The following is a 20,093-nucleotide window of genomic DNA, read 5'->3' on the forward strand; positions in this document are numbered from 1 at the left end:
CCCAGGAATGGAACTGGGGTCTTCTGCGTTGCAGGCGGAGTCTTTACCAACTGAGCTATCAGGGAAAGACCTTTGCTAAAACAGGAGTGGCAGAGTAGAGGGGTGTTACAGGCTACATTTCATTCCCCACACCGCCCCCCCCACCCCCAGCCCGCTAAATTCATGCACTGGTGTCCTAACCTTAAGTACTTAAGAATGGGACTGTATTTGGAGACAGGGTCTTTAAAGAGGTAATTAACTTAAAATGCCATTCGAGTGAGCCCTAATCCAGTATGACTGCTGTCCTCCTAAGAAGAGATGAGGATCCAGATGGAACATCATGTGAAGACATAGGCCGAAAATGGCCATCTACAACCAAGCAGAGAAGACTCAGAGGAAACCAGACCTGCCAACACCTTGATGTTGGACTTCTAGCTTCCAGAACTGTGAGAAAATTAATTCAATTGTTTAAGAAAAAAGAAAAAGAGAGATTGACTGTGCTTTCTAATTCTCTCTTGCTGAATCTCTTTAAAAAATTATTTCCAGGTTTTGGCACCCCCCCCACTCCGTTTTTAAATAAAAATGAATTTAACCCTAAAAACTAAACAAAATTAATAACGGGGGGAAAGTTATCTATGGAGTCTCATAGACATTTGAGACTATGAGACAAACAAAACAAAATCTCATTTGACATTAAATATCACTAACTTGTTTGCTTAATATTAATTCAGTCGGTAAAAGTTCATTGAGGGTTCGGCATTACAAGGTACATCAGATATTTATTTCATATAAATTTATAACAATCCTGTGTCAGAAATAAGTATTCCAGTTTTACACATAAGAAAACTGACCCAGGGAGATTAAATGATTTGGGCAATAGCCCATAGCTGACAAGTGGCATGACAGGGTTCCCTATCTAGGTCAGTCTGGTTCAGCAGTCCATGCTCTTTGTACTGTAACACCCCTTCTCAAAGACCAGTCAACAGTACAACTGAATTCAGAGCTAGCATGGGAATACGTTCAGAGAGCTACTAATTCAATTTAAATTTGAGAAAATAAGTCTTGTTATTACTTTCAAAGACATAAATCATTTTTAATCTGTGCTTTCTAAAACATCAACCATTGTAAACTCCATCATCAAGACTTCTCTCTTTTAATCCTAAACATGAAAAGACAAAACAGCCCTGCTCTTCCGTTCCCAACTGCATGTGTCACTTTTGGTTTCGATTTAAGAAAAGTTCTTTTTATTATCACTGCTAAATATGGGTCTGAGTTGGAACCTTCTGAATCTTAAGCCTTACAATTGTTTTAAAATTTATCATTCCTACTTTATTATCTCTTAAATGTTATTTAAGATATTTGGATGTTATTTCAGAAGGAGTAAGAATTAGAAGGTACATTGACAAAATATGGGAACTACATTTAAATACATAATTTCTGAAATTGTGAACAGTAAATAGCATTCCTTTCTTTCTGTTGTTTGAATAACAAATACAGTGATATAAATATTTTGTCCTACATACATCTAAAAGTACCAATATTGAGTATGGCTGCTCAGCCTCCAGCCGTTTCATCCCAATTCTAGTCAGTAAGAAGGGAGAAGCGGGAAGAAGGTCATGCCCTCTTTCTTTAAAAACACTTTGCTAAAAACACATATACATTTCATTCACCAGAACTTAATTGCATGGCCAGATCTAGCAGCAAGGAAAGCTGAGAAATTTAGTCTTTATTACAACTGAATATCAGCCTAACCAAAAATCTGAAATTACATTAATCCTGAAGAAGAGGGAAATGGATTTGAAGGCAATTAGTCAGAGAAGGCAATGGCACCCCACTCCAGTACTCTTGCCTGGAAAATCCCATGGATGGAGGAGCCTGGTAGGCTGCAGTCCATGGGGTCGCTAAGAGTCGGGCACGACTGAGCAACTTCACTTTCACTTTTCACTTTCATGCATTGGAGAGGGAAATGGCAACCCACTCCAGTGTTCTTGCCTGGAGAATCCCAGGGACGGGGCACCCTGGTAGGCTGCCGTCTCTGGGGTCACACAGAGTCAGACACAACTGAAGCAACTTAGCAACAGCATTTTCTCTCCCAGGTTCATGCTAGTGAAAAAGCTGGCTTAAAACTCAACATTCAGAAAACGAAGATTATGGAATCAAGGCCCATAAAGGAAATCAACCCTGAATATTCTTTGAAATAACTGATGCTGAAGCTAAAGCTCCAACTCTTTGCCACCTGATGGGAAGAACCAACTCATTGGAAAAGATCCTGATGCTGGGAAAGATTGAGGGCAGGGGAGAAAGGGACAACAGAGGATGAGATGGTTGGATGGCATCACCAACTCAATGGACATGAGTTTGAACAAGCTCTGGGAGATAGTGAACTCGAGGGACGCCTGGTGTGCTGCAGTCCATGGGGTTTGCAAAGAGTCAGACAACGACTTTGTGACTGAACAGCAACAGTGAAACAGTGAATGAATTAGGGACCAACTGTTTGATAACTGGTTAGCACTGACTTCCCATGTGAGGTTTGTGATCAATTTAAAGTAGATTAAGGGTCATAATGGAGAAGGAAATGGCACCCCACTCCAGTACTCTTGCCTGGAAAATCCCATGGACGGAGGAGCCTGGTGGGCTGCAGTCCATGGGGTTGCTAAGAGTCGGACATGACTGAGCGACTTCGCTTTCACTTTTCACTTTCATGCCTTGGAGAAGGAAATGGCAACCCACTCCAGTGTTCTTGCTTGGAGAATCCCAGGGACGGGGGAGCCTGGTGGGCTGCCGTCTATGGGGTCGCACAGAGTCGGACACGACTGAAGCGACTTAGCAGCAGCAAGAGGCATAATAAGGTGGTTGTGGCTTTCCTCTAGTCATCTTCAGTTGTTTGTGGGTGGAGAGTTAGATTTTACCAATTTTACCAGGCTTGTGTTGTTGTTTTGGCCCCACCTTGCAGCTTGTGGGATCTTCTTAATAGTTCCCTGACCATGGAGGCAATGCCGAATAATGTTCAAACTACTGAACAGTTGCACTCATCTCAGTCAATCAGTCAATTCAGTTGCTCAGTTGTGTCCGATTCTTTGTGACCCCGTGGACTGCAGCACGCCAGGCCTCCCTGTCCATCACTATCTCCTGAGTTTACTCAAACTCATGTGCATTGAGTCGGTGATGCCATCCAACATTCTCATCCTCTGTCATCGTCCCCTTCTTCTCCCACCTTGAATCTTTCCCAGCATCAGGGTCTTTTCCAACGAGTCAGTTCTTCGCATCCGGTGGCCAAAGTATTGGAGATTCAGCTTTAGCATCAGTCCTTCCAATGAATATTCAGGACTGATTTCCTTTAGGATGGACTGGTTGGATTTCCTTGCTGTCCAAAGGACTCTCAAAAGTCTTCTCCAACACCACAGTTCAAAAGCATCAATTCTTCAGTGCTCAGCTTTCTTTATAGTCCAACTCTCACATCCATGCATGACTACTGGATAAACCATAGCTTTGACTGGACAGACCTTTGTTGGAAAAGTAATGTCTCTGCTTTTTAATATGCTGCCTAGATTGGTCATAACATTTCTTCCAAGGAGCAAGCGTCTTTTAATTACGTGCAGTCACCATCTGCAATGATTTTGGAGCCCAAGAAAAGAAAGTCTGTCACTGTTTCCATTATTTCCCCATCTATTTGCCATGAAGTGATGGGACCATTTGCCAAGATCTTAGTTTTCTGAATGTTGAGTTTTAAGTCAACTTTTTCACTCTCCTCTTTCACTTTCATCATAAGGGTGGTGTCATCTGCATATCTGAGGTTATTGATATTTCTCCCAGCAATCTTGATTCCAGCTTGTGCTGCAGCCAGTGTTAGTTCTATAAGGTTGTATGTCTTCACAGAACCATTCAACTTCAGCTTCTTCAGCATTACTGGTCAGGGTATAGACTTGGATTACTGTAATATTGAATGGTTTGCCTTGGAAACAAATAGAGATCATTCTGTCGTTTTTGAGATTGCATCCAAGTACTGCATTTTGAAATCTTTTGTTGACTCTGATGGCTACTCCATTTCTTCTAAGGGATTCTTGCCCACAGTAGTAGATATAATGGTCATCTGAGTTAAATTCACCCATTCCGGTCCATTTTAGTTCGCTTATTCCTAAAATGTCGGTGTTCACTCTTGACATCTCCTGTTTGACCACTTCCAATTTACCCTGATTCATGGACCTAACATTCCAGGTTTCTATGCAAGATTGCTCTTTACAACATTGGACTTCACTTCCATCACCAGTCACATCCACAGCTAGGTGTTGTTTTTGCTTTGGCTCCGTCTCTTCATTCTTTCTGGAGTTATTTCTCCACTGATCTTCAGTAGCATATTGGGGACCTACCAACCTGGAAAGTTCATCTTTCAGTGTCCTATCTTTTTGCCTTTTCATACTGTTCATGGGGTTCTTAGGGCAAGAATACTGAAGTGGTTTGCCATTCCCTTCTCCAGTGGACCCATTTTGTCAGAACTCTCCACCATGACCCGTCCATCTTGGGTGGTCCTACAAGGCATGGCTCACAGTTTCATTGAGTTAGAAGGCTGAGCGCTGAAGAATTGATGCTTTTGAACTGTGGTGTTGGAGAAGACTCTTGAGTGTCCCTTGGGCTGCAAGGAGATCCAACCAGTCCATTCTAAAGGAGATCAGCCCTGGGATTTCTTTGGAAGGAATGAGGCTAAAGCTGAAATTCCAGTACTTTGGCCACCTCATGTGAAGAGTTGACTCATTGGAAAGGACTCTGATGCTGGGAGGGATTGGGGGCAGGAGGAGAAGGGGACGACAGAGGATGAGATGGCTGGATGGCATCACTGACTCGATGGACGTGGGTCTGGGTGAACTCCAGGAGTTAGTGATGGACAGGGAGGCTTGGCGTGCTGCGATTCATGGGGTCGCAAAGAGTTGGACACGACTGAGCGACTGAACTGAACTGAACTGTGGTCCATATTATGAGATTGATTAGTTTTCTGTGATTGTGGTTTTCAGCCTGTCTGCCCTCTGATGGAGAAGGATAAGAGGCTTATGGAAGCTTCCTGATGGGAGAGACTGACTGAGGGGGAAACTGGTTCTTGTTCTGATGGGCGGGGCCATGCTGAGTAAATCTTTAATCCAATTTTTTGTTGATGGACAGGGTTGTATTTCCTCCCTGTTATTAGACCTGAGGCCAAACTATGGTGGAGGTAATGAAGAAGATAATGGCGACCTCCTTCAGAAGATCCCATGCGTGCACTGCTATACTCAGTGCCCCCAACCCTGCAGCAGGCCACCGCTGACCCACACCTCCGCCAGAGACTCTTGGACACCCACGGGCAAGTCTGAGTCAGTCTCTTGTGGGGTCATTGCTCCTTTCTCCTGGGTCCTGGTGCACACAAGTTTCTGTTTGTGCCCTCCAAGAGTGTTTCCCCAATCCTGTGTAAGTTCTGATGGCTCTATGGTGGGGTTAAAGGCAACCTCCTCCAAGAGGGCTTATGCCATACCCAGGTCTACTGCACTCAGAGCCCCTGCCCCTCAGCAGTCCACTGCTGACCGGTACCTCCTCAGGAGACACTTAAACACAGTTCTGTCTCAATCTCTGTGGGGTCTCTGGGTCCTGGTGTGTACAAGGTATGTTTGAGCCCTCAGAGCACGTCTGGCAGGTATGGGGTTTGATTCTAAATGTGATCTCACCCCTACTACTGTCTTGTACTCATCTCACAAGGTAGCAATGTAATGTTCAAAATTCTCCAAGCCAGGCTTCAACAGTATGTGAACTGAGAACTTCCAGATGTTTGAGCTGAATTTAGTAAAGGCAGAGGAACAAGAGATCAAATTGCCAAATCCGTTGGATCATAGAAAAAGCAAGAGAGTTCCAGAAAAACATCTTACTTCTGCTTCATTGACTATGCTAAAGCCTTTGACTCTGTGGATCACAACAAATTGTGGAAAATTCTTAAAGAGATGGGAATACCAGACCACCTTATTTGTCTCTTGAGAAATCTCTATGCAGGTCAAGAAGCAACAGTTAGAACCAAACATGGAACAACGGACTGGTTCCAAATTGGGAAAGGAATACATCAAGGCTGTATGTTGTCACCTTGCTTATTTAACTTATATGCAGAGTACATCATGCGAAATGCTGAACTGGCTGCAGCACAAGCTGAAATCAAGATTCCAGGGAGAAATATCAGTAACTTCAGATATGCACATAACATCACCCTTATGGCAGAAAAGGAAGATGAACTAAAGAGCCTCTTGATGAAAGTGAAAGAGGAGAGTGAAAAAGTTGACTTAAAACTCAACATTCAGAAAACTAAGATCATGACGTATGGTTCCATCACTTCATGGCAAATAGATGGGGAAACAATGGAAATAGTGACAGACTTTCTTTTCTTGGGCTCTAAAATCACTGCAGATGGTGACTGCAGCCATGAGATTAAAATATGTTTGCTCCTTTGAAGAAAAGCTATGCCAAAACTAGACAGCATATTAAAAAGTAGAGAGATTTCTTTACAGACAAAGGTCCATCTAGTCAAAGCTATGGTTTTTCCAGTAGTCATGTATGGATGTGAGAGTTAGACTATAAAGAAAGCTGAGTGCTGAAGAATTGATGCTTCTGAACTGTGGGGATGGAGAAGACTCTTGAGAGTCCTTTGGACAGTAAGGAGATCCAACTAGTCCATCCTAAAGGAAATCAGTCCTGAATATTCACTGGAAGGACTGATGCTGAAGCTGAATCTCCAATACTTTGGCCACTTGATGCGAAGCACTGACTTGTTGGAAAAGACTCTAATGCTGGGAAAAACTGAAGGTGGGAGGAGAAGGGGCCAACAGAGGATGAGATGGTTGGATGGCATGACCGACTTGATGGACGTGAGTTTGAGCAAGCTCCGGGAGTTGATGGTGGACAGGGATGCCTAGTGTGCTGCATTCCTTTGGGTCGCAAACAGTTGGACATGACTGAGGGACTGAACTGAACTGAACTGACCATGGAACTAGGGCCCCAACAGTAGAATTGTGGAATCCTAACCACTGGCCTGCCAGGGAACTCCCAGGCTTGTGATTTTACCAAGACTTTGATGAGGGAAAGAGGCAAGGGAGTCGAGGGTTGTAATGAGAGAATTTAGGATAAATTAAGAGGAAAGTGCAGCCATCAGGGAGGAGGTATGAGGGCTGGTGAAAAGACTATGCTATGCTATGCTATGCTACGTCACTTCAGTCGTGTCCGACTCTGTGTGACCCCGTAGACGGCAGCCCACCAGGCTCCCCTGTCCCTGGGATTCTCTAGGCAAGAACACTGGAGTGGGTTGCCATTTCCTTCTCCAATGCATGAAAGTGAAAAGTGAAAGTGAAGTCACTCAGTCGTGTCCGACTCTTAGCGACCCCATGGACTGCAGCCTACCAGGCTCCTCCATCCATGGGATTTTCCAGGCAAGAGTACTGGAGTGGGGTGCCATTGCCTCAGGATGAATGAATTGATGGTCTGGTCGGGTAGAAGGACCGGCTGAATGCTGGGAGTCAGAGGGAGTGAGCTGAAAAGATCGGAGTTGGTGGTATAGACTGGTGTGTGGAAACTGAGATTATGAAAGAGGTGCATTTATTGCATGGCAAGGTCTGGGACATGATAGTGGGAGTGAGTGGCTGGTGTGGCATAGAGATCATTGAAAGGGAGGAGGTCAAGGAATTGATATGCTTGGGTATCAGAGGGTCATCTATATAAACCCTACATACTCATTGGGTCTGGTTGTCTTTGCTCAAGCTTTTCCTCCATTGCCCAGCTCTACACGTCAATTTCTTATCAGAAAGATGTAGATGTTGATAGTTTCTACATCCTAAGGCTGTTGTGAGGACTAAATGAATTAATACACACTGAGCACCTAGAAGACTGCCTGATGTATAATTCGTGTGAAACAAGCTTTTATTTTCATTTATGACTAACAAATCTGTAACTCTAGCTCAGACCTGTCTTTATGAAGACTAGCACAAGCTCTTTTATAACAAAAATCCTAGAAATAGCTGTCTATACTTTTCTGCCCTTTCTCACCTCCCATTTCCCGCTCTATTTTCCGCAATGAGTTATTCCCCTACCTCTGTACTAAAAATGCTTTTGAAAAGCCAACAATGATCTTGATCTTGCCATTGATTCTCAGTCTTCATCTTACAGAATTTGACATGGTTTTGATTATGTCTTGCTTCTGAAATCCTTATAAAATTTTTGGTTTTCAGGGCATCTCATTCTCCAGGGCTTTAATCACTGTTAACCCTTCTTAATCTCCTTCGCTGGGTTCTCTTTCTGTTCCTGACAGGTTAGCACATTTTGGAGCTAAGCTTTTTTCTCTATTTATACTTACACTCTAGATGATCTGACCAGTCCTACAGTTTCAAATAGCATCTGAATACTAATGCATGCACAATTTATATCTGTGATTTCCTCATATATCTGACTCCCCACTGAGTAACTCTATTTGGATGTCTAATGGCCATCTCAGCCTTAACTGTCCAAAACAGAAGTCTTGATTTCCACTCCATCCAGACCCATTTCCCCAGTTCAGCTAATGGTTATTTATTCACCATTCACTTATCCTCTCAGGCCTTAGAGTCATCCTTCACTCTTCCTCATCCTTCATAATCAATCCATTTAGCAAGTCTTGTTGGCTCAACTTCAGGCTATATCTGAATCTGGACCATTTCTCACCACCACAATCCACCATCCTCCTTCTTTCTTGTCTCTTTGCTTTCATTCTTGCCGCTCTACTGTCTCCATGAAACATGCAGGAGGCCTTTTAAAATGTAGATCAGTTTATGTCATTCCAGATAATATAAAATGCAGATTTTACCATGACTCTTTCTACTTATAAAAGATTCAGAGTCTCCTATAGCCCTTGAGGGCAGTGGGTTTCTTTTGTTGTGTGTGTGTTTTTCCTGCTGATCAATAAATTCTGTGTGGCTGAATAGTACCTGACATTTCTTGAATCAGAAATTGGGTGAAATGTTATGGAGACATTAAAAACTGAACATTTGGTGCGGTAACATGGGATAAATCTTGACCAAAGAAGACTGAAAAGACTCCCCCTTTACTTTAATACTATTATGACTGAATAGATTATTAATGTGAGCAGGATTACAGATTTTAAGTGGATAAGGAAAAATGGAAAGTGTTGTCACAATCACGGAATTATAGCTGAACGCTTGTTTCAAACATCTCGTTCAATCATGTTATTTAAATTAAAACAAAAAACACCTTTTCCTTTTTTTTTTTAAGGCCAGAGTCCTGTCATTCTCCTCCACTCACTCGTCTCCAGAACAAATTAGCACTGAGCCCACCGGGCCACCGTCCATGGGTAGGCGGTCCAACGCTCGCTCGCATCTCGAAGAGATACTCCCTCTGCTCCCTGAACTCCCTCCGCCCCACTTCCTCCCTCCAGGCCCCGCCTCTCCCCGATGCGCCTGCGCAGGGCCGAACACGTGGCTGCCGCGGAGCAAGAGCAGCAATGGCGGCGGGTGGCGGTGGTGTTGCCGACCCCCTGTCCCCCGCGGGGGTCCCCTGCGCTTTCTCCCCGCAGAGCCAGGCCTATTTCGCTTTAGCGTCTGCCGATGGTCACCTGCGAGTGTGGGAGACAGCCAACAACCGGCTACACCAGGAGTACGTGCCTTCCGCGCACCTCAGCGGTACCTGCACCTGCCTGGCCTGGGCGCCAGCGAGGCTGCAGGCCAAGGTAAAGTGAGCAGAACGGCGCGGGGCGGGCACTCTCCCAGGCTCGGCATTATTGCCCCCCGGCCCGGCGGCGCGCGGTCTGGCATCGCGCGTGGCCCTCGGAGGCCCGGAGCGAGGAGGCACCGAGCGCAGTGGCGGCGCAGGGTGGGCCCACGCCGCCACCCCCGTGCGCGGCCTGTCCAGAGGGCAGAGAGAACGGGTGCGGCCAGATCCGACGGGCAGTGGACTTGAGCCCTACCGGTGGGCTCCGTGCTGTCTGGGCCTCTCGTCGCCGGGGCCGCCATATTCGCCGAGGCCCCAGGCCCCCCAGGGGCGGCTTCCTGCCGCCCGGCCGGTTCTCTTGGCTTGCGCTCTTCAGAACTGTGGGTTTTGACAGAGCCCCGCTTTGGGGCAGTACTATTCTCCGACCCTTACCGAGCTCATCGACTTTGCTTTGGGCAGTTAAAATGAACAAGTCTGTTTCCTTGCTTCCGGACACCCCCATCCACCGCCCGCCCCCCCCCCGCTTGGGTGCCGGCTCACCACGTGTTCTCTCCCACGTCTAGGATGTGAGACTCTTGAAAGTCCTAACTTTCCCAGCCTGGGTTCCATTCTTAGCCATTTGAACCTTCTTGCTTTTAAAATTTTAACATCTGCACGCCTCGCCCTTGATACATCCCCTTTTCCCCAAGTCTGAAGTCTGCATTAAGACATGGAGGTAAAGTGAAATTGTAGCTTAACGAACATGAGTCCAAGGGAAGTTTCTCTTAGACGGGGCTACTGCTGAGTTAGGGAAAGCTTTTCACTCTTAGGGACCCATCTCAGGTAAGATGCCATTCACTTTTGAGTCACTCGACTACGTCTGCACTAACTCAGACGCACGTGGGTACTGCACCTATAAGGTAGCCAGCCCGGATCAGTGCAGTATGATTTGAAAATGTCAGTATTGAGCTGTGTGGGGTTTAGCTAACACTCTGTTTCAACCTTAAAAAGTGTTTAAACACAAATGCACTAAAAAGGGGAAAAAAAAACAACAACTGTTTGGTACAGATCTTAACTCCCTCTGACTATTCCAGGAAACTTTCCTCTAACTTTTTAGGTTGAAAGTCGGGATATAACTAATTTGTTACACTTTGCATGAGTATGCTTAGATATTTTTCAGGTATTAAGCTAGGTTTTTATACTTTCTAGATGAAGTAACTCCGATTGACTATTAAAGAAGCCGTATCAGTGCATAAAACTAGGACTTAAAAAAATCACAGTTGTCATCAAGATTACAGTACTTTGCATATTTCTCCTTTTCAGATTTCTGTGTTTGTGTTTTTTTTTTTGAATGTATATTTTTAATTTTATTTAATTTTTAAACTTTACGTAATTGTATTAGTTTTGCCAAATATCAAAATGAATCCGCCACAGGTATACATGTGTTCCCCATCCTGAACCCTCCTCCCTCCCCATACCATCCCTCTGGGTGGTCCCAGTGCACTAGCCCCAAGCATCCAGTATCATGCATCGAACCTGGACTGGCAACTCGTTTCTTATATGATATTTTACATGTTTCAATGTCATTCTCCCAAATCTTCCCACCCTCTCCCTCTCCCACAGAGTCCATAAGACTGTTCTATACATCAGTGTCTCTTTTGCTGTCTCGTACACCGGGTTATTTGTTTGTGTTTTTTAACAGTCTTGTAAATGATAATAGTTCCTATGGTGATAGGAAATGTGGAGCAATGGTTAGATGCAAGGACCCAAACTAAACTCCTGGCCTCGAATCCAGGCTTGGTGTCTTTGTATTTGTGCCTCTAGTTCCTCATTTGTAAAATAGGAGTAATAGTGCTCACCTCAAGAGTGGTTGTGAAGGTTAGTATTACTTAATGATGCCTAAAACGTCTAGAGTAGTTCCTGGTGTGTAAGTACCGCAAGTATTAATTGTTACTGTCTCTTATTTGCATGGTTACTCCTGCACGGTAGATTAAAAACTAACTTTTTGCTTTGTTCAGGAAGAAGAACCAGGTTTTGGAAAATCAAGCAACTTGAAAAACACCAAAAATAGAACCAGGACTAGAATACCAGTGTTTAGAGCTCAGCTCTTCATTATGAGCAACAAATCGTTACTATTAGGCTGGCAGACATTTGTCACCCACTTGATTTTCTCTTGCCTTGCAATCATATGTCTGAAGAATAAAACTTTTACCTAGCCTTAAACTTACTGTTAAAATCAGTTTGGGATTGTTTATAGCACAATGATACAGTAGAAAAATGGGTTTGGTTTCATACCCATGAACCAAACTTGTTTTGTCACATTGAGCAAGTCACTTTACTTTTGGAGGCCTCCTTGAAAAAGAGTCAGGCTGCATTAAAAAAAGTTCTTACAGGCTTCAGTATCCATTTACTCATATGCTCTCACTTTAGCCAGCTGACTCTATGAAATGCCCTAAAGTCACATTTTTAAAAACTTGAGAGTCAGAACTAAGAACGTTTAACTGACTTCACCAAAGCCTTAATAACCAGTGAAGTAGTTGTGGCCATTAGAGTCGAGGGCATTGACTGCTCATCCAGTGCTCTTACTTGAACCTTAGATCTTGAGTCATAGAATTGCGAACTGGGAGCAATGTAGAGACATCCAGTGTTCATCATCTTGGGATTGTATTCTCTTGGAGCATCAATTTCACTTGAAAATTAGGGAGAGAAGCAATTTTCCTGTATTACACTTGCATGTGTACTTTGTAAAATCGTAAAGTCAGGTGATTTTTAAAGATAGTGGTTGCTGCAAATCTTCATTTTCTACCTTTGCTCCCAGGTCCCTGGGTTATGATCCTTGCCACTTGAGTTCTAACATGTTTTCGTAAACTTTTATTGTAGATTTATATTATTTTATAGGAGTATTCTCTGGCTTAGTAATTGGCAGTTGGCCACCCAAGGACAAAGTTTGGTGACATTACACTTATTAGTGGAGAAAAACGATTTGGTGCTGGGTTTCTTGGGTGACAGGAGTTAAAGCAGTGGTTCATAAATTTTTAGAAAAATTAGACTACTGCTGCTTGTTTTTGGTCACAAAATGATGATAATTCTTGGCATCTTTGTCACAGTGGTCTTTAGGACTTTTTTGTATGTATTATGTAGCTAAGCATTTTATTTCAGTGATGGAGCCTGGAGGAAGAGGACTGCAAATGATGATGAGGAACATGCAAGGAGACAGGTTGATGGACTGGGTGAACGCTGTTTTTAGAGTCTCAGGTTTATGTGTTTAAGGCTGAGATGTTAGGTGATATGCCAGAGGCACACATTAAGTGGCTGAGCCACCTGCTATTTCATTGCTCCTTTAAGATCCAAACTTTTCAGTTTTTCCTTCCCTAACTGCTGATAAGTCCTGAAGAAACGGACTGGCTACCACAGTAAATGCATTTATGTTGCTTTGCTGTCACTGCAGTTAAAATGACCCTGCATAGCTTAGTGCTTATTGAATGAAGCACATGGCATTTCAGGCTTTGGACAGGGCAGGCACAGTAGCATTAAACATGTTTCTGGGAAAGACCTGAGCAACCCCAGTCCTAACCCTTAGAGAAGAAGCACAGTTTACTTATGTTATGATATAATGCTCTGTCCTAAGGTCTCTCCAGTGTTTAGACTTAAAAAGAGTAAGGTTTGCGTATTAGATCTTACTGGCAGAAATAAATTAAGATTTATTTTTGATGTACATACTGTATGTAATTACATGTAAAATGCACACATTTTATTCGTTGTTACCCATGAAATTTGAGCATTTGCCAGAGTAAGGGACAGCTAAAATAGGCCAAGAAATGGTGGCATAGGAGACCAATTGCAGAATGAAACTTGAAACTTTGCCATGATTTTCAGTGACTAGAGGTCAGTATTTCTCAAAAATAGGTTTCGAACTATTAGTGGATTGTGAAATAGATTTAGTGGATTGTGATAGCATTACAGAAATGGCATAGACAATGTAGAGTGTATTTTGCATAGTAAAGTTTAAGTTTTTTGGTGAACCTTGTTTCAGCTGTATACACACATGTTTTTATGAGTGTGTATGTATGTAAACTCTTCTTACTCTGGGATCTCAGCCTAAAAAGTCAGTGCTTAATTGATCAAAATCAGACTTCTCATCACCTGGTTGTGCTTTTTCTCTCTGTCTTCACATCTGTACCATGCCTTGCTTTTATGAATCATGCACATGCAGATTCTCACTCAGCCTTCCGATTGCCTTCTAGATCAAACACGGCTTTCTTGAGACTGTTGTTTGCATTTATTGCTTACCTCAGCCAGCCTTTCACATTGGCAAAGACTCTGTAGTCTAAGTAATAGACCCTATCCTTTTGGTCTTCATTCCTGGTACCTTCTGGAGCTCAGATTTTCTTCTCTCTCTTTTTTTTCCCCCACGCTTCGTGTGGCTTGTTGGATGTTAATTCCCTGACCAGGGATTGAACTGGAGCCCAGCAGTGAAAGTGCCAGAGTCCTCACCATGGAACCACCAGGAAATTCCCTGAAACTCAGATTTACTGATTACAGATAGATGAACTAAATTTTTAGCCTACCTTTTCCATTACTTTATATATTTACACATGTCATTAACATGCACATGACATGAAACAAAGCAGTATGACTAAGACATTAAAGAAGAAATAAAGACAATTCAGATATACTGTGTCTGTAATGCAAAGCAGAGTATGACTTGAGTCTTAACAGAAAGAGGAGATTTTTGTGGAGAGAACATATTTGAGGTCGACCCTGAAGCATGGATCAAGTTTTTTTTTTTTTAACCAAATTGAAATTTGAGATGGGTAGAAAAAGTTCTCTCCAAAAGGAGGGACAAGCCAATGGGAAAGTGTATTCGTGACTCTGGTGGCTCAGATGGTAAAGAATCTGCCTGCAGTGCAGCAGATCCGGGTTAGATCCCTGGGTTGAGAAGATCCCCTGGAGAAGGGAATGGCAACCCACTCAAGTATTCTTGCCCAGAGAACTCCATGGACAGAGGAGCCTGACAGACTACAGTCATGGGCTTGCAAAGAGTCGGACACGACTGAGCAACTAACACACATTCTTGACTAGGGAGTGTAATGTAAGGATGGAATTGGAAATGAGACTAGAAAAGGTGGGCTGGAGGGAAATTGTGGATGCTTTTGAATGCCAAACAGTTGTTTTTTTGATTTACTCTTCTCTGAGGAGTCATTGAAATTTTTGATCACAGAAATAATAGGTTCTAATAGAAAATGCCAACAGAAGTCTGTCATAATCTATAATCATTAGTCCCACTACACTCTTGATTTCAGAAGTATATAGTAATGGGGTTAAAATATTCATTTCAGTTCAGTCGCTTAGTCGTGTCCGACTCTTTGCGACCCCATGAATCACAGCATGCCTGGCCTCCCTGTCCATCACCAACTCCCGGAGTTCACTCAGACTCACGTCTGTCGAGTCGGTAATGCCATCCAGCCATCTCATCCTCTGTCATCCCCTTCTCCTGCCCCCAATCCCTCCCAGCATCAGAGTCTTTTCCAATGAGTGTGGCCAAAGTATTGGAGTTTCAGCCTCAGCATCAGTCCTTCGAATGAACACCCAGGACTGGTCTCCTTTAAGATGGACTTGTTGGATCTCCTTGCAGTCCAAGGGACTCACAGGAGTCTTCTCCAGCACCACAGTTCAAACGCATCAATTTTTCAGCACTCAGCTTTCTTCATAGTCCAACTCTCACATCCATACATGACCACTGGAAAAACCATAGCCTTGACGAGACAGACCTTTGTTGGCAAAGTAATGTCTCTGTTTTTAAATATGCTATCTAGGTTGGTCATAACTTCCAAGGAGTAAGCATCTTTTAATTTCATGGCTGCAATCACCATCTGCAGTGATTTTGGAACCCCCAAGAATACTGACACTGTTTCCACTGTTTTCCAATCTATTTCCCATGAAGTGATGGGACCAGATACTATGATCTTTGTTTTCTGAATGTTGAGCTTTAAGCCAACTTTTTCACTCTCCTCTTTCACTTTCATCAAGAGGCTTTTTAGTTCCTCCTCACTTTCTGCCATAAAGGTGGTGTCATCTGCATATCTGAGGTTAATGATATTTCTCCTGGCGTTTCTCATAATGTACTCTGCATAGAAGTTAAATAAGCAGGGTGACAATACACAGCCTTGACGTACTCCTTTTCCTATTTGGAACCAGTCTGTTGTTCCATGTCCAGTTCTAACTGTTGCTTCCTGACCTGCATACAGATTTCTCAAGAGGCAGGTCAGGTGGTCTGGTATTCCCATCTCTTTCAGAATTTTCTACAGTTTATTGTGATCCACACAGTCAAAGGCTTTGGCATAATCAATAATAAAGCAAAAATAGATGTTTTTCTGGAACTCTTTTGCTTTTTTGATGATCCAGCGGATGTTGGCAATTTGATCTCTGGTTCCTCTGCATTTTCTAAGTCCAGCTTGAACATCTGGAAGTTCATGGTTCACGTATTGCTGAAGCCTGGCTTGGAGAATTTTGAGCATTACTTTACTAGCGTGTGAGATGAGTGTAATTGTGCGGTAGTTTGAGCATTCTTTGGCATTGCCTTTCTTTGTGATTGAAGTGAAAACTGACCTTTTCCAGTCCTGTGGCCACTGCTGAGTTATCCAAATTTGCTGGCATATTGAGTGCAGCACTTTGACAGCATCATCTTTTAGGATTTGAAATAACTCAACTGGAATTCCATCACCTCCACTAGCTTTGTTCCCAGTGATGCTTCCTAAGGCCCACTTGACTTCACATTCCAGGATGTCTGGCTCTAGGTGAGTGATCACACCATCGTTAAAATATTAGGTTTCACTAAAACACACATTGGTTATATAAACTTATCTGGTTGCATGTGTTACTTGTTTGGACATACGCATCCTATTGAATGAGAAGTTAGTTTTTAAAAAGATCACCCAACTTGGAGAAAACTTATGTGAGTTGTTAGTTGTTTGAGGTTAACTAATTGGATTATTATTTAGGTTTAGACCAATGATCCTCAAAATTGGACATAATTTCTGTAATATTCCTACCACTAGCCTCTGCTTGCTTCTCCCCAAAATGGAGATTTTGCTGATAGGTAAATGAGGGTTTTGAATATGTTAATGTTTAATTTCTAAAATTTCTTTGTGCTTTAAAAAAAATAATTTATCTGTTTTTGGCTGTGCTGGGCCTTTGTTACTGCCCAGGCTTTTCTCTGGTTGTGGTGCGTGGGCTTCTCATTGGGGTGACTTCTCTTGTTGTGGAGCACAGGCTCTAGGGCATGCCGACTTCAGTAGCTGGGGCTCTGGGGCTCTGGAGCACAGGCTCAGTACTTGCGGCCCACAGGCTTTAGTTGCGCTGTGGCATGTGAGATCTTCCTGGGCCAGGGATTGAACCTGTGTCTCCTGCATTGGTAGCCGGATTCTTTACCACTGAGCCACCAGGGAAGCCCTCTTTGTGCTTTTTAATGCAGATGCATATCTACAGAAAAACATACACATATTTGGATCAGCCCATGTTCCACACGTTAGAAACCTCAGTGTAGGTAATTTTAGTTTGATTTGAGGAAAACCAAGAATAGAAGAAACACTTTCTAGAATCTTTCAGAGAAGAGTTTTCTGACGAGGTAGTATTAGGTTGGTACACTTTCCCCTGCTTCCCTTGCCTGAAATTGGTGTCTGTGTTCATAACCTTACGCAGAAGCCACATTTGCCCTCTGGGATCATTCAGAGGTGCCTTTAGAAATTCATGTAACTGAAGGTGGAGCTTGGGACAGTTCTTGATTGAGTTTAGTGTTCAGTCAAATTAAATGTTACTGATGAGACCATCAGACTTAGACTTTGACTCTTAATTTTAACTTCTCTTTTGGGTTTATTAATGTAATACATTTCTCAAGACTTGTAAAATGTGCATTATTTTTTCCATATTTAAAGATATCTTATTTTTTGTTAAATCTTTCAATTTTTTGTTGACTTAGTATGTCCAGTGAATCAAATTCTTCAAATGTAACATCTCTGTAGGATAACTAAGAGGAGAAAAAGAGGAAAATGCCTTATAAATCTCCTCCTTGATAGTCTGTGCACTGCTAACATCAGTTTTCTTGGTGGTTTTTTGGGTTGGGCAGATTTTATGTATCGTGAACTGCTTTTTATGTGCTGTAGAGCAAAGATCTTGCAGTATTGAAAAAAAAAGTTATCTTTTTTATGGTTTTGGTCTGTTTTACATGAAAAGAATGGATTTCTCAGAATTTATGTTAAAACATAGGCTAACAAGCTTTAATTTTAAAAAATTATAAATATATGGAAGAAAAGTTACAAAATTATAAATTATTATTTGGCATTATAAACTCTAAAATAGTACTCCGAAGTTGTACGCACTGGTTGTCTTCTTGATGGACAGATAGAAGCTGTTTCTTTTTTTTTTTTTTTTTTAGTTTCATTTTTTGAAGTAAGTCAAAGAAGGCTTGGACTCTTTGACACTAATCACAAACACAGCATGGAACTTTCAGATTGACCCTTAATCAGTCACTGGAGCAACTTCTCTGATGTGTGCTTTGCGCTTCTCTGAGAGTTCAACTATTTTTTGACTCAAATTGAAGTAATTGTATGTTTATAAATGTAAAAATATTTGAATCCCATTTCCTGAAATGAAGCCACAAGGCAAGGAAAGATTTTGTGGGTAAAGGGGAAAGTATTGGCTGCTTGTATATGGATCTGTAATCTTTTTGCTTCGGAGTGGAGACTTCGCTTGGACTTGTTGGGAATGGTTGGTTTCTGAGAAGTCGAAAACAGGCTGCTTGGAGCCCTTAGAACCCTACCAAGAGCATTCTAAGTTCTCCTATTTCAGAGGTAGGAGACAGGGACAGGTATTAGAAGTTCTTCCTGTGGAGTGATTATACTCTAAGTAGTGAAAAAGAAATCATCTGAGAGCAAATCCCATCTCCACTTTAAAAAAACATTTTTTAGAAGCAGGCACATTTCATTTGTGGGCTCGAGGGCATTTGCATTTATGCATTAATGATGGTTCAGTGTTTGAAATAATAAAATAAAAAATTGTCTTTTTTTCCCCCCCAGGAAGGTCCACAGAGGAAAAAAAGGAAATCAGAAGCTATAGTAACAAGTAACCAGGCTGACTTGTTGGCTCTTGGTACAGCAGTTGGTAGTATTTTATTATACAGTACAGTAAAAGGAGAATTACACAGTAAATTGATAGTAAGTACCTATCTGTATGTGTGTTTTATGTAAAAGAGTGATGTTGGGAAACTGATTATGAAAAACAAAGCAGTTCAGGATATGCTATAGGATCTGTAGTATAAGGGCATTTTCTGCCCCTTCCATATTTAAAATTTTGAACAGTAATATTTGATAATAGCTGTGCTAGGTAACCTTGTCACTATTATAGGTCAGAATATGAAGAATGTGAAGAACTGTTGCGTAGGCTTAAAATAAGAAAGGATAAGAAGAATTCTGGGTATCGCAGACAGTAGCTGAAGGAAGGAGCACACCATGTCCAGGGCTCGGGAACAAGGGAAGCTGTGAGATTGTTGCTGAAACTCAGACCTTTGAGAAGCAGATGTTGCTCTCTGTGCAGATGATGTCTGTCGAGGGAGATTGGCCCTATGGACTTGAGGTCCAGACTTCTGGGAGGAGGGAGTGGGCCCTAGCTGGCTGCTGGTATCTTTGAAAGGAGCTGATGAGACAGGTTCTCCAAGTGTTGAAAAAACTGCATCTTAAGTTCAGCTGCTGCTGAAAGGATTGCTCCTGCTGGGTTGAAGAAACGCTGGGGTGATGCAAACTGGGAGACAGGAAGGTAATAAGTCCCTTGGTCTGGAGCCCACTAATGATCCCACTAGCAAAGCAGAAATGGGGTTTGCAGAGCCCCAGCCCCAGCATCCAGAGCAGAGAGATGTGGGCTTGGTGCTGCCAGACAGTAACTTAATTGGCATGATTTGTTTCAGACCGTTACCTATTACAGTATGTTTTTGATGTTTACTTAATTTCTATCTGTATATAGGAATGCTTTCTGTATTTATAAGTAAAAGACTGTTTTCTCTTTTAAGTAACATCTATCCATAGTAATTTGGAATACCTGAAGTTAGAAAGGGAAAAAAATAATACCTAAATTTTAAAAATTAATTTATTTTAATTGGAGGCTAATTATTTACAGTATTATAGTGGTTTTTCCATACATTGACGTGAATCAGCCATGGGTGTTCATGTGTCACCCATCCTGAACCCCCCCCCCCCCACGTACCTAAATTTATCAATGAGAGATCCTCTGTTGATAGTTTTAGTCAGTCTATTTTGTATCCTGATACTTCCCATTATATTACAGCTTGAGTAATTTTTATATTTGTTCAGACCTAGTTGCCTAAAGTCCTATAAATTGGATAGTCCCTTGGTGGTGTTACTGACCATTGAGGTAGTTTCTGATTTTTTTGT

The 20,093-nt window shown here is 42.4% G+C and overlaps 1 protein-coding gene across 2 annotated transcripts in view; it reads left to right on the forward strand.

Annotated features, from left to right (window-relative positions):
* Window positions 1-9,434: 9,434 nt before the first annotated feature.
* WDR43 (WD repeat domain 43) overlaps window positions 9,435-20,093 on the forward strand; it is a 39,041-nt gene continuing 28,382 nt past the window's right edge. For both annotated transcript variants that reach the window (XR_015136613.1, XM_086326141.1), the window contains exons 1-2: window positions 9,435-9,691; window positions 18,726-18,863. Coding sequence is in view for 1 of the 2 variants with exons in the window: in XM_086326141.1 (XP_086182267.1) it covers window positions 9,467-9,691; window positions 18,726-18,863 (363 nt within the window). In the remaining variant the exon portion in view is untranslated. The remainder of the gene's footprint in view (window positions 9,692-18,725; window positions 18,864-20,093) is intronic.

Source organism: Bos grunniens, chromosome 11 (genome assembly GCF_055505025.1).
Source record: "Bos grunniens cultivar Pamir isolate PY7600 chromosome 11, Bosgru_T2T1.0, whole genome shotgun sequence".
Classification (NCBI taxonomy): Eukaryota; Metazoa; Chordata; class Mammalia; order Artiodactyla; family Bovidae; genus Bos; species Bos grunniens.